Source organism: Lissotriton helveticus, chromosome 8, assembly GCF_964261635.1.
Source record: "Lissotriton helveticus chromosome 8, aLisHel1.1, whole genome shotgun sequence".
In the NCBI taxonomy this organism is placed as follows: domain Eukaryota; kingdom Metazoa; phylum Chordata; class Amphibia; order Caudata; family Salamandridae; genus Lissotriton; species Lissotriton helveticus.
Window position 1 is genome coordinate 1,383,133,498 of NC_136069.1, and position 13,732 is coordinate 1,383,147,229.

Below are 13,732 nucleotides of genomic sequence, written 5' to 3' on the forward strand. Positions count from 1 at the left end.
AAATGAAGCTTGAACTCTATCTATGTATTTTGACATTCCAAGAGTGGAGGAAGCCTTTAGGGAAGATAATGTGAATCAATATTACTGTAATTGTATACCTATTTGCTGTTGTTATTGATAGCGATCTGCCCACTTATCTCACAATTTACCTGTTTGCTTTTCAGAAACCATCAATATTCTAAAGAATTGGTGTAATGCAAGGAAGGACGCAACATGAAATGGAACAGTCTTTCTTCTTTTATCGTAGCTGCGGCTTTCAGCCTGTGCAGTTTACATCAGTTACTTGGTCATCTTATCCCAGGTAGGAGCCACCATAATAGGTGGATGTGTTTAAGTTCTTAAGGTGTTTGTTGCATCAATAAATCGGATTTGTACACTGTCAGTTGTTGCTGTGATTGTTAGTATGACTGGCTTGACTACGGATGCTGCTTGTTTAATGACCTGAATCCTTGGAATATTAAATGGGTCATCCTGTGTAGAGATAAAAGCATTACTCTTTACTCAGACTTGCCTCTCTAACAATCACCAACAGTATACAATCTAGAATGCTGCTTTGTTTAATGACGCCTGCTTGGGTTTTGAGAGGTATCGTGGCGTCATTCACCGGACGGCCCATTTAAATCACAGCCTGTTAAATGCGCTTGATTCATGATTACTATGTAATGTGCTTAGGGCACTTAGGGTTTCATTGTGCCTCATAAAGTGTCATTGTTTCAAGATGTTAGAATGTATTCATTATTTGAAAAATAAGTTGACTAATATTGGCAGGAACAGTGAATTAAAATTTTACATTTTACATCAGCTCATTAGAATACAACTTCAAATTGTACTAGGACATTGATAATATCTATACAGTTAAGTGGCAGAATGATAATCGTCTTCAGTCAGAATGTACACTAATCTTCTTCTGTTCAAGCCTTGATTACATTTTAGCACTCTATTTTAACAAAAGTATTCTCTTTCAATACAAATGTATAATGACAATGTGTGACTAGGATATTTTTATATTTACCTATCGATTGGAAGCACTGCATTTAAGAACGAATCTCATCCATATAACACGCCCAAAGTGGAAAGATCAATTTACCCGGCTATTCTGAAAAAGTATGGCTTACGGGCTATGTATGGAAAGAAATTAGATTATTACTTTTAATACAAATAAAAGGCGAACTTTATCATATTGACTTTTAGGTGCGGCCGATGTACTGCACAATGTTCAGCAATGCGTCAGTGAAAGGTTTGACAATATCTAACCATATAATTATGTGTCACAGAAAACGTGTTTTCTTGGCACTATATTTAGGTGCGCTTTCGAAATGCAGAATTCTAAAATTAAGTTCAAAGATATAAATGTGCGCAGTAAAATTTGTCTCCTGTATTTTAGAAGAGGGGGTGTTTCTAAATCAAGTAAGTAGCAAATAATCACAGTACAACATCCTATCAGAAGTGCATCGTCAGATGAAGTTCCTGAATCTACCTGCTTTTTTAAAATGAATTTATGCTTTTGGATCCTGTACTATTAAGATCTCTTTCACTGTGTGAGAATATTTAAGAACATAACAAAAGCTTATGTTTTCATTTTATTCTGTTATAATATCTAATCATATAATGATAGGGCACATCGACATGGTTCATAAAAGCAATGCATACAAAGCAAGCATGGTTTTACTCAATATGGGATATGCAAGGGAGATGGATTTTACAAAATGATGGTTAGCATGACAAAAGAAATCAACTTTTTCAAGTAAAGGGTGTCCAAAATATCTCTACTGTCTGTGGTCAGGCCAAAGAAAGGAGTTGCCAGACCAACAATTGGATTCATATAACTATTGTTCCCTCTGTCTCTTCACATTGCAATGGTGCAGAACAAAGTGAGATTAGCTACACTGAGTTCCTGTTGTAAAATAAATTGAAATTACAATTTGTGGAATTTTGGCTCAATATTGTGCTGGTTAAATCTATTTGGGACCAGCTTTGCAGCATTGGGTATGAAGAGGATTGGTATTCTTTCTTAAAGAATACATCTGACACTGAAATAGTTGACAGGGATAGGTTGAAGGTCTGGTAGTTCTTTCGGACACACAAGTGATCTCGCTATTTGGGAGTGATCCAGCAGAAGCGTACTTTCCCATTTTTATTTTGATATTTTCCCCTTACTTAATCTGCACTCATATAACTCCTCTAACCATGCTGCACCCTTTATAGATTAGATTGCCAAATCAAATACTTCACCACAGAGGCAATGATCCTCTGATGAACATATCTCTGCCTATAGGAGGGGTGGAAATTAGGATGCATAAAAACTCCCTGTTAGCTGTCCAATGAGGACCTTTAATTGACAGTCAACTCACAGGTTAGAAATCAGATTTAGCTACACCACTCTCGAGACCATACTGTAAATGTATAAAATAGCAACTATCAGTCCCAACCTCCCAAAAAGTTAAAACAAGTAAGAATTATACAAACCAATAATTCTGCAGTTGCTACACAGAACAAGAAAAGCAACACCTGATGTTCTGTCAAGGCATACTGATTCTTCCTACAATACAATGACAAATCAACAGTACTCAATAATAGGCTTAGACAAAATAGAATAAATTGGTTATTGTAGTCGAGGTGCAAAATAAATCATACTCAACAACTGCTTGAGAAGCTCAGTTAGAAATATAACAGTTTTAATACCAGTGTGAAGCATCTAAGCAGGGGTTAAAATCAACAATATTCAATTGTCAGAAGGATAGTTGCAGACTAACAGCTCAGATTCTAAGGGAATGGAAAGGATTCAATTAGAGTCCTTTTGGAGCAAGTTCATAAGCATAGTCAGAATAAGAAAAAAGAAAGTTTGGCATTTAGGCTCAGTCTGTAGATGACTGTAGCATAGATCAGGCAGTAAAGATTTCAATAATCGAATAGCACCTAGGTCTGTAAGGCAATGTAATTCTCTTCAAAAAGCATCAGGAAAATAATTGTCTGTGCTATGTGCGTTGAGAGAGAGATGAGAAGAAAGTGGGTATTGGCACTATCTCTTCTTTGGGGTTTCTTCTTTTATATATTCTTTGGTAAAGTCCTAGTGGCGTAACATCACACCACCATCTAAAGACCATCACACGGCTTTTGTCACATCACGTCACCTAAAATGAGTGAAATATTGAGCTGGTTTCCTATGCTTGTCATGAGTAACAAAACTTTACAAGTCCAGCCCGGCCTAACGTTGCTAGAAAAGAAATAATAGTTGCAGCGTACGACCATAGATAACATTTAATCACACAGAAATATTTCACTATGAACATTTGAAAAAGAAATGAAAATATGTCAAGGGATAGAAGTGCACAGAACAAATAAGTTACATTACACTTGCAAAGAACGATCAATTGTATTAAATCTGGGAAAAGGTCAACACCAGAAAAAAAGGCATCTCCAAAAGAGGGACTTTACATTAGCATCACACAGTTAAATGAAATCAGCTTTTCAACTCTACCTCAAGTATAATTAAATTAAATCGATTCACATAGAAATGTATAAACTTCCCAAATACTATTACACAGAAATGACTACAATTTGAAATATTTTACTACAATAATTTGTTCCTGTTATTCATATAAATGCATGTTTTTCAAAAAATATATTTCTAATTTTGTTTAAAAGTTTACGTAAACTATAATATCTCTAAAATCATTTTGTAAAATATCAAGTTGATACTTCATTATTTAAACATTTTTGCTTTGTTTTTCTAATTGGTGCATATTAGCAAAAAGCACCAAGACACTAGGCCACTTCATTTAGCATAAACTCCATTAATAAGCAAAAGTATCAATAGTGCAACTTTGTTTATATGTATTAATACATATGTTTTCTTCATCTCACATTTTAAAGCACACGTTTACGGTGCTTCTATTACACGTGTCTCTGTTTCATGTATCATTGTATCTATCATGTGCATTGTAAAATTTAAACTTTTTTGTGTTCTCAACTGATAATTGTGTTGTATATTATAATTCTCATAATCTCACTGGATCAGGTGCCTGGTAGTCAGCTGATTACATCCAGACAAGACCCTAAGAGTCACGCCAGATCGACACATCGACAAATCCTCCCTCTTGGTTGTTAAGTGTAATTTAACTTCAAGGGATTCCACACTGATACATGCAAACCTTTTTTATGAATTTTATCCATGAATGCATACAACCATTGGGAAGTATACAGTGTATTTTATTGATGTTCTTTGTAAATACAATCACGATTGTAGAACTGTGTCGTCTGCACTAAGATTACTTATTTTGTTGATTGTTACACTTGACTAAGTCAGAAAATTACAAGAGGCAAACTGTATCAGTCCTGTGTTTTGCCTTCTTTGTAATTAATTTGGTCCGATTAATGACTCAGTATTTTCTCTAAGATGCATAAGAAGGTTCCAGTTTTGAACGAATCCGACCCAACAATTGTTATATTAATATATACCTACCATGGTCAACATGGGCAGATAGGATTGTCCTTATTGAAACGCAGACCAAAGATTCAATGCAAAATAATGGCTGAAATGTATTTATATGAGTTTTGGCCATTTCACTGCTTGTCTAGTGTGGCATTTCTTTGACCCGTTTATTACTCTATGAAACAGTTTCCGAAACAAAGCTATTTCTGATCACTAACTTGAGTGTAAAGTGGTGTGGGTGCTGCACCCACATGATGAGCAGCAATCACCCACACTAAAGAATGCAGATGTCAGCATAAGGTATGAGTCAGATGGAGCATATTATGTGGAATCCATGATGCAAAATCTTGCCCACATGCACAAGTGTTGATGGTTACCATAACAGAAAGAGCATTGGTAAATTAGCATATGTAAATTAAATAACTTTTTTGGTGTTGTGTTTGTGGCAATACAGAAGACAATAGATATTTAGAGAATAAATGAACTGCAAGAGGGCAAAGTAATAATCAATGTGTTAATGCATATTTTGGGTATTTGTTTCCCACTATAGCTTTTCATGTGACAATTAACTGACTTATAAACAAGATGGCAGCCACCATGAAAATGAATCACTACTTAAGGTGAAACACATTCGGTGTGTATGTGTAAAGAAGAAAGCACAAGCATAATTGGCAATTAGATGTGTCCTTTGTCATGGAGTTACAAGTGGCAAGGCTATATTTATATGGCATGGCATTGAAAATAAATGTTGCCCAATAAATTATGTTATTTAGAGCAACTGCAATAATAAATTAACATTATCCAGGCATGTGGCATGCTCTGTCTTCTGGTGTTCACTTGAAGCAGACAGTTTCCTCCAATATTCATAAAAATCCAAAGCCATTGCCATTGAACTCCAAGAAATTGTTCTATTTGTGCCTTCTTTTTATTAGTACTTCATAGTACACAGAAAATAAAAGAAAAGGCCCATGCGTTTTGTTAGCTCTGGGTCCTGCTCACCTAGACTTAATCCTCTGCACTTTAAAAAGAATAAAAAAGTATATGGGGGAACGACAAGGCAGGGGTTCCTTGACCCCTCCCTGTGGAGCCAAAAATGCAATTTTTTCCTCTGCAGCTCGGGGAATCAGCAGCACAGTTTATTTCCCTGCCTGAAGTTTCCCAGGCAAGGAACAAAACGTTGGTCCTTAGAGAAATAAGCTGCTCCCACCTGGGTGGGAGCAAAGCAATGGGGCCGACAGAGGCAGGACGGCCACTAACTGGGGAGCAGGCAGCGGCCGCAGGGGGCCTTGGGGGATCTCCTGACGACCCCAAAACTAAGGAATTTTGGGGGTGCCCTTATGGGCACTTGGACATCCACTTTAAAATAATGACTGTCTCCCACTGACTCCCAGCATGGGTCCTGGCTGGGTACCAGACAAGAGCCACGGGAGCCTTGGGGCCCCCCATGGCTCCAAAGTTATAAAGTATGAGTGTCCGGGTCGGACCAAAACACCCATAAAAAAAGAATAATAAATGAGTGTTCAGGAGAGACTCATTTATTATTCACTGCTCCTTATCTATTTTTAGTTCTATGTTTGGATCATGGTGGTGCCCTAGAAAAGGCAGGGGCACCACCAAGCATAGTTTTAATGTTGTGGAGGGCTGCAGAGAATGCAAGCCCCGAGTAAGATATAACAAACTTGGTAAGTGTCCTGCGTTATGGGATCCAATACCCCAGGAGAACTTGCCTTATTTTTGTAAAATACTTACTCTTCAGTTGGACAGCAGGGACTCTTTCTGGTTGGTTCTTTGTCTGCACATTGTGGCCTGAAAAATGTTTGAAAAAAGACTCAAAGACCTGTTTGATGTTTGTTTTTTTACATGCTCTATTGAAAATATTTTGTGTCAATTACTGTATTAAACATTGCAGTTTGAGAATTTATAAAACTTACATTTGATTATAGTTATTGGTGAGTTTGTGACAAAGCCAATAGGTATTCTTCACGTTCGTACTGCACTGACCCTTTGATAAAGCTAATATGCCCTCCTCATTTTATATTTTAGTGTTCTAACCCTTTGACAAAGCCAGCAGGTCTGCCATACTTAAAAAGTACACCCTTTATATTGTTACATGACATAGTAAGCTGTCCATTGCGCTGAGCACCCGCAGACTGTTGGATGCAGGACCTGTCCCAACGACAAGCAGCACATGGCCAGACCCTGTGCCTAACCTCAATACATGCCCTAACGTAACTATAACTCATGTCCTCATCCTGCATTGCTAATTGCCTCACATATTACATCACTCATAGCATGTTCTATGACACCATTGATAACATTAATGCAACATATGAAATTACTACACCTGGTGAATTTCAGTTGTTTTGTTAGTGTAAAACAGAATGTTTTAACTGACATTTTCCCCTAACCATAACGTCCTTTTACCTTTGCTTTTTCAGAGAGAGAGTTAGAAAGAGAGAGAGAGAGTGTGTGTGTGGGTGGGTTAGTGCGTGAGTGTGTGTGTGTGTGAGAGAGAGAATCTTTGTTTTTATGACGTTTATTAAAAGGGATGCCCTTATAAATCCATCTAAAGCACTTTATCTGTCAGAAACCGATTTCCTTTTGCTTCAAGTGGAGCTCCAGCAGGGCCAAGCCTATTTCCATGATAACAAACTCCATTTACCTGCACTGGTTTCAATCTTTTCAGGTCTCCACAAAATCCGCAGAGAAATCAGTTTCCATTATGTGGCTTCTTCCATCAATTTAGTTTCAGTATGAAAACACAGATGGCTTCTTGATTTGGTCCCCGCTTGGTAATTTACATCGCCAACCAGCGACCTAAACAAACAGATAACTTTACTCAGTCAGACGTTGCACTTCGCTCTTTGGGAATGAGGCAGGAGGGAGAATTGTTTTAATTCCAGCGGATCAATGAAGGCAAGCATCATTTAATATTCAGCAATTTAACTAGTTTCATTGTCACTTAAATTAGGCCTGTTATTTATTTTATGAGGCATTCCATTAATTAAAACACATTCTCTCATTGAGCAGGTCATTAGGACAATAATTCTCTCCAGTAATGTTGCTAATTTTGCTGGCATCCCATGAGTGTTTCTCTTCCTGCAAAAAGCTGCTTTAATAAAATGGGCTGTTTTGTTGATTAGGATAGTATTTTCCTAGATTAGAAAACAGAAACAAATTAAACAGATACCAAACAGTAGTATAAACGCTATCTTTATATAAATATAATATTTCATTCTAGTGACTGCTGATCAAAACATTCTCGGAAGGCAATGTGTGTGTATGGGTGAGTGGGTGGATGTGAAAATTAATGAATAGCATGTGGGTGAGTGAGTGAGTGCATTAATGGATCAATGAGTGAGATGTACTTGCCTATATAATGGTTGTGTGAGTGCGTGCAAGTGTGAATGCAATCATTAATGCTTGACTAATCAACGCATAGAAGGAGGAATTACTAGATGAATGGGAGAGGGATCTCATGACAGGTTAGAAGTCAGAGAATCTCCGTTGACACTGTTAAAACGAAACACAAAAACATATGTGAAAGAGCTGTTTCCAAACAAACAGTTAAGTGGGAGAGCATGAAAGGAATATCTGCTAAGTTCGGCAGATAGTTAACTACACACACAAAAAACAGGTTGCTGTGATATGGCAGTCACAATGTTGGAACTATCTTTAATAAAGCGTGCACTATGTTTGTCACCTTAAGATGTACTTGACAAAGGTGAGTAGCAAGAAAACACCAAGCCCATTCTCCCAATGCATACTAATATCAGGGGGGCAGAGGCCCTGATAGGTCAGAGGTAGAGAAGACAGACATATCAAGGGTCCTCCATCTACAGGATGGTGCAAAGTGATTGTGACTGGGGCATTGACATAGAAAGAGGATAGTATGAGTCTTCCTTCCAGCCATTCTGGAATGCATCCTGTATTATGTATTGAAACATTGTGGGGCCAGAAGAACAAACACTAGCCCCTTTCTGATTGGACTTGTTCAATTTCAAAGTAAAAACTGATGTTCAGTGGGTCAATATGCCAGAGCGCCATGTCCTTCCATTTGCTTGTCTTGCACCCCACCTCACCACCACTCCATAGGAAGCCATGTTGGAGGCAGAAGAGAAAAGCAAGATATAGGGTCACGAGTCTGAAGCCACGGTGTACACAGCATAGAGCAAGTAGAGACAGCAGTCCACTTTCCTCCCAAGAGGGTATAGTAACACAAAGCAAAATCTACAAAGTATGTGTGACTGCGGAGATTAAAAAGCCACAACCATGTGGCAGTCATAATAGACGTGAAGGGATTGCCCTTTGCATCCAATGAGGAGTTTTGGCTGTCCATATCAACGAGGGGTATATTTTGTTTCCTGTGGCTTGTTCGTCACGTTATAAGAGGCTGCATTCACTGTACCTACTTTCCTTCTCGCCAGTGCAACATATAAAGCTAGTAAATGTAAACATTATTGAAATGATATGGGCTGATCCAAAGATGACTCAGAAAAAGAAGCCAAGGGTTTAAGCGAAGTATGCCATAGTCCCTTTCTGTATATTGTGTGTTGTGTTGACATGAGATTGTCAGACAAATAAAGCTGTCTCTTCTAGCCAGATCTAAAATTATATTTTGTCTTTATTTATTGCTTTTGCAGTAGTAGTTTAAATAACATCACAATTTACCTCCTTTATACTGATATGTTCTCTTAAGCGTATTGTCCATGAAGTTGTTGGTACATCCAAGCTACCCCATTACAAAAGCTAAAATTGTCTGGACAAGTTATGAACAACATAAGTTAGATGAGGGTCACTGTGTTCAAGCATTTCACCACCACCTCATGCATGTTGATCTTGGTTATTCAGTAAGTGTGTATTGTGACAAAATATTTCACAATACGTTTCGGCATAGTTTGTCACATTTAGTCAACATGGATAAAGATTGTCATGTTTCTCCCTCTTTACAGCCACGGCTCGCACAGGTAAATGCTGTGGGGCGGTGAGGCGGGGCGGGGCAGGGTGGAGGGCAATGTAAAAACTAACTAAATGAATAAATAAAAGCACTCACCCTGCGCTCGCCGCATCTCTGAAGTCTGCGATGCGGCGAGCGCAAAGTAGGTGCTTTTATTTATTTTGTTAGTTTTCATGTTGCTGCCGTATGTCCGATTCCACTACTCCCCACCCTGCCCCGCCCCGCCTCACCGCCCCACGGCATTTACCTGTGCGAGCCGCAGCTTATTAGAAATATATCTCAGCAAAAACCATCTCTTACTCTTCAAGAACCTTATAATGTGCTGCGTAAATACAATCTGCTGTTACAGATATGAAATAGAAACATAATGAAATATTAACTGCCAGAAATGAATTACAAAGCTGGATTTGCAAGTTCATACTTTGAGTGTGATTCACTAACTTTTTTCCCAGAGCTTGTGTGTTCTGAAACATCAGTAACAAGTCACAGCAAAGTCCAATCTAAGACACACCTACATGCAGAAAAAAAAGCCTCATGAGTTTGCCTGCTGTATTTATTGAGTGGTTTTGGACCAAATCTAACGGACCATCCTGTACTGTGGAGTCACTAATGTACCATCAACAGGTGGAAATTAAAATCGTGGTAGAGTAGCCCCGTTGGAGTGGGAATTGTATATGCCCAATTATAAGTCGTAGCAACATGTTAATTTAAGGGTCACATGCATGGACAGTAAAATATTATTAGAATTAATGAAGAGGTGCAGAGGAGTGCCATTTATGAATGAGGACAGTTTACATGAAAAATAGCAGAAAAGAAAGAAAGATATTGCATGGCCTGCCAGAATGTATTGCTGAGGTCTGTGAGCCAAATTGAGTTAATGTTTCTGATTTTTCAGCCTTTATAGCAAAAACTATGCAAATAGAAAATATTAAGGAATGGCTTTTGGAGTAAAAAAGAACTTAATCATGTCACGTGGGACGGGGTCTCTACTATAACTTGAAAGTCTGACCTGACCTTTGCTCTCCTGCTCTCTCCAATGCCCCTCATTTAACTGACTTGCAGTCACCTTCCATGGAACCTTGACTGCTTCCCATTGTGCTTGGCAAAGAGGTCCCTTGCGCGCGTGCGTGGGGTAGCAAATGAGCTCAAGGTTTGTGAGACGGTTTCTGACAAAGAAGCAGCAACTCTTTCCAGCTGGCCTCACATGTGTGATTCACCTGATCTCCTGCCCACTGGACCATCCCTCCATCTGGCGTCCATGTGCTGCAGCCGACCTCCTAGAACATCTAGCCTCTCCTTGTGGTTGGCGAGCACTGTGTAGCTTCCGGCACGTAGTGGCAACACTGGGGAACTCTGCACATTTGATAAAGGTTAATGGCCATATTTGCATAATCCCCAACTTTGTAAAAACTGCTGAGATGGGGGACATAGCTGTCAGCTAATATCGGCTTTCTGAACGTTTGAACCAGGCCAGGCCTGTCACCTAGTTGTATTTCCAGTTTGCCAATTTTTCCATCATGTTAATATTCGGTCAGCTGGCCAGTGATTTCTGATACATGGTAAGTGCTGTTAATTTGTTTTCAAGGTTACAATATGCAAATACTTGTCTGCATCATTCGCCATGTCCACCTCTTCAACCCAAATTCTCAGGTGCAGGTCTTATTTGTGTATCCTATTTGTGCATCATTTCTGGATCTGTTTGATTTAGTCTATGGAATGCGCAGTCTCTTTCCCACATGCACATTGATACAACTCAAGACTTTTCTGGTTTTTAGTCTGCAGTTTCGTTGTATTCCAGAAACTTGAGTTCCTTCAAATGACACAGCTGTATCTGCTGCTCTAGGTACCTCTACCTGTGTTTCCTCTCGCTCTCCACTCTCTTTGCTTGAGGTGGGAGGCAATGGTCCTCTTGGTGCTCAATGTCTCCCTTCCCCTCCTGCTGCCGCATATTATTCTATTAGTGGCTTTTGAATTTCATTTTGCTCAATTTTCTACACCTAATACCCTTGCATTCTTGATTATGTGTTGCTCTCCTGCTCCACTTGTGTCGTTCTGCGAATATCTACCTACCCTTGTTTCCTCTACATTTCTTTCCTTGTCCCTCTCTTTTTACTGGATGACTCAACTTGCATCTCTCTAGCGACTACACTTCGCTTCCAGTCACACTCATGGTGGCACTTTTGACCGTATCTTCACTTTTTCGATTTCATTCACTTCCTCTGATCAGCTACTCTATTTACCACCATTTGATCACTTTTTTATCACAGTTCACCATGCTTTTCTTTCACTTGTTTTGTCTTTCTCTAAACGTAAATTATTTCTCGTGATATATGCAATGGATGTATGACGTTACAACGCATACTTTACCACGCATACCTTTACAATGCGGTTTTTACCACGCATACCATTACAACGCATAGCGCTTAGAGGTGCTGGATAGTGGTAAGTATAATTTTCTATTCCAACTCCAGTCCCCGTGGACACTAGGGAAGGTGTTGGATAGAAAATTAAACTTATTCCCTATCCTAGAGCGCCCCCCAGTGCAATGCGTTGTAATGGTATGCGTGGTAATGCCTGCGTTGTAATGGTAGTGCGTTGTAAAAATGTTGTTGTAAACGTTACATACCATATGCAATATCACTGCCATAATCATTGCTACTAATACCGAGAATGCCCTGCTTCCTTAATAATATTCAGCAGTTCTATCCCCAAGCAAAGATTCTGCAGCTCTGTCCAAGCTGATCACACAGTTAATTCTTTTGTTCCCCCAACCCTTTTAAACCTTCAACTAAAACGCCTCAACCCTGGTTTTACCCCATAATGATCTCTGTAATGTACTTCACTGCATCGCATTTAACTTGTTGGTGCAACATGTTTTTAAAAAAATGTTCTTGTTGCCAAGCCCTGTATGGGGTATGTGCTCGAAACCAATGTCAGAAATAGAATTTTACTTTTACTCTGTCTCTAACAATGCTGATAACCTAAAGCATCTGTTTCATTCACCAAACTCTCTACTTTCTCCTCTGTTACTTGATCTTACTCTCTGTTTTTTATTCAGTGCAAATGAGTGTTTCTCACTGATGTCACGACATTGGTAACCATTTTTGCCTACTTTCCTTCTGTTTCTGTATATTTTACAGTAGCGGCTCCTGGAGGGAGTGCTGCGGGCGGTGGGGCGGGGTGGGGCGGGGGAGGGACAGGGTGGGTGGTAGTAATTTCTGGCATATGGCCGACCGGAGTTAGCTAACTAAATAAATAACTAAAACAAATTACATTGCACGCGCTGAAACGCCGACACACTGCGCGCGCAATGTAATTTGTTTTATTTATTTAGTTAGCTAACTCCGGTTGTACCTGCATTAGATGCATAAACAAAAGGAATCCACTAGGATAGGTTTGGTGGTCCCTACAATTGTGGGGAGCAACCAGTGTTGTTTAAATACCCCTCACACACCAAAAGGCCCCTTGGTGTCATGCTTCATCATCGGGGTCTTCGCAAACCTCTACGGAATGCGGCGTGCTACGACTCACGACTACGCAGGAGCACTTTTGAGGTTGTCTTACCATAACCAGTAAATAACAACTTCGTCTGCACTTTTTTAATGATACCAGCCGAGGACTTAATAAAAAGTTTTTGTTTTCTTCCTACGAGCCAGGTATTTTTTAACCAACACTTTCACCTCACCACGCACATACTATCACTCCACACACACCAACACATAGTTCACCTTCAGTGCTCCTGCGTAGTCGTGAGTCGTAGCACGCCACAGTCCGTAGAGGTTTGCGAAGACCACGATGATGAAGCATGACACCAAGGGGCCTTTTGGTGTGTGAGGGGTATTTAAACAACACTGGTTGCTCCCCACAATTGTAGGGACCACCAAACCTATCCTAGTGGATTCCTTTTGTTTATGCATATTACCTGGGGAGACAGAATCCACTTCTTCCTCTCCCTCCCCCCTTTTGTTATCTACCTGCATTAGATGCACCATGAGTACCACTCCATTTGTTGGATGGTATTGGAAGCAGCTCAGTGTTATTCTCTATTTAATAAAGCATTGGAAAATGGTGCAGTTGTCTGATGATCAGTGTATATTTTGATGACTTAATACTTTGTGCTAAGAACGATTTTACAACAGTAGTTCAAACAGTTTTATTTTGTAAGGTATTGCCATTTATGTAGCACTTTTTACACATGAAGCACTAAGTAACGAACCTTGAGGGGGCCTCCCTGCAAATTACATGGAGGTGCCTCCCTCCGGACTCAGTCAGGAGCTGTCACGGCAGGGTACTGTGCTGAGGGAGACCCTTGGAGCTCGATTATGTTATGTTAAAATCCATTT

The 13,732-nt window shown here is 39.5% G+C and overlaps 1 protein-coding gene across 1 annotated transcript in view; it reads left to right on the forward strand.

Moving 5' to 3' along the window:
• Nucleotides 1-13,732, forward strand: part of ROBO1 (roundabout guidance receptor 1) — a 1,545,337-nt gene that overhangs the window by 234,879 nt on the left and 1,296,726 nt on the right. Inside the window, exon 2 of the mRNA XM_078658344.1 lies at nt 165-301. Within this exon, the coding sequence (XP_078514470.1) occupies nt 214-301 (88 nt within the window). The 5' untranslated portion in view covers nt 165-213. The remainder of the gene's footprint in view (nt 1-164; nt 302-13,732) is intronic.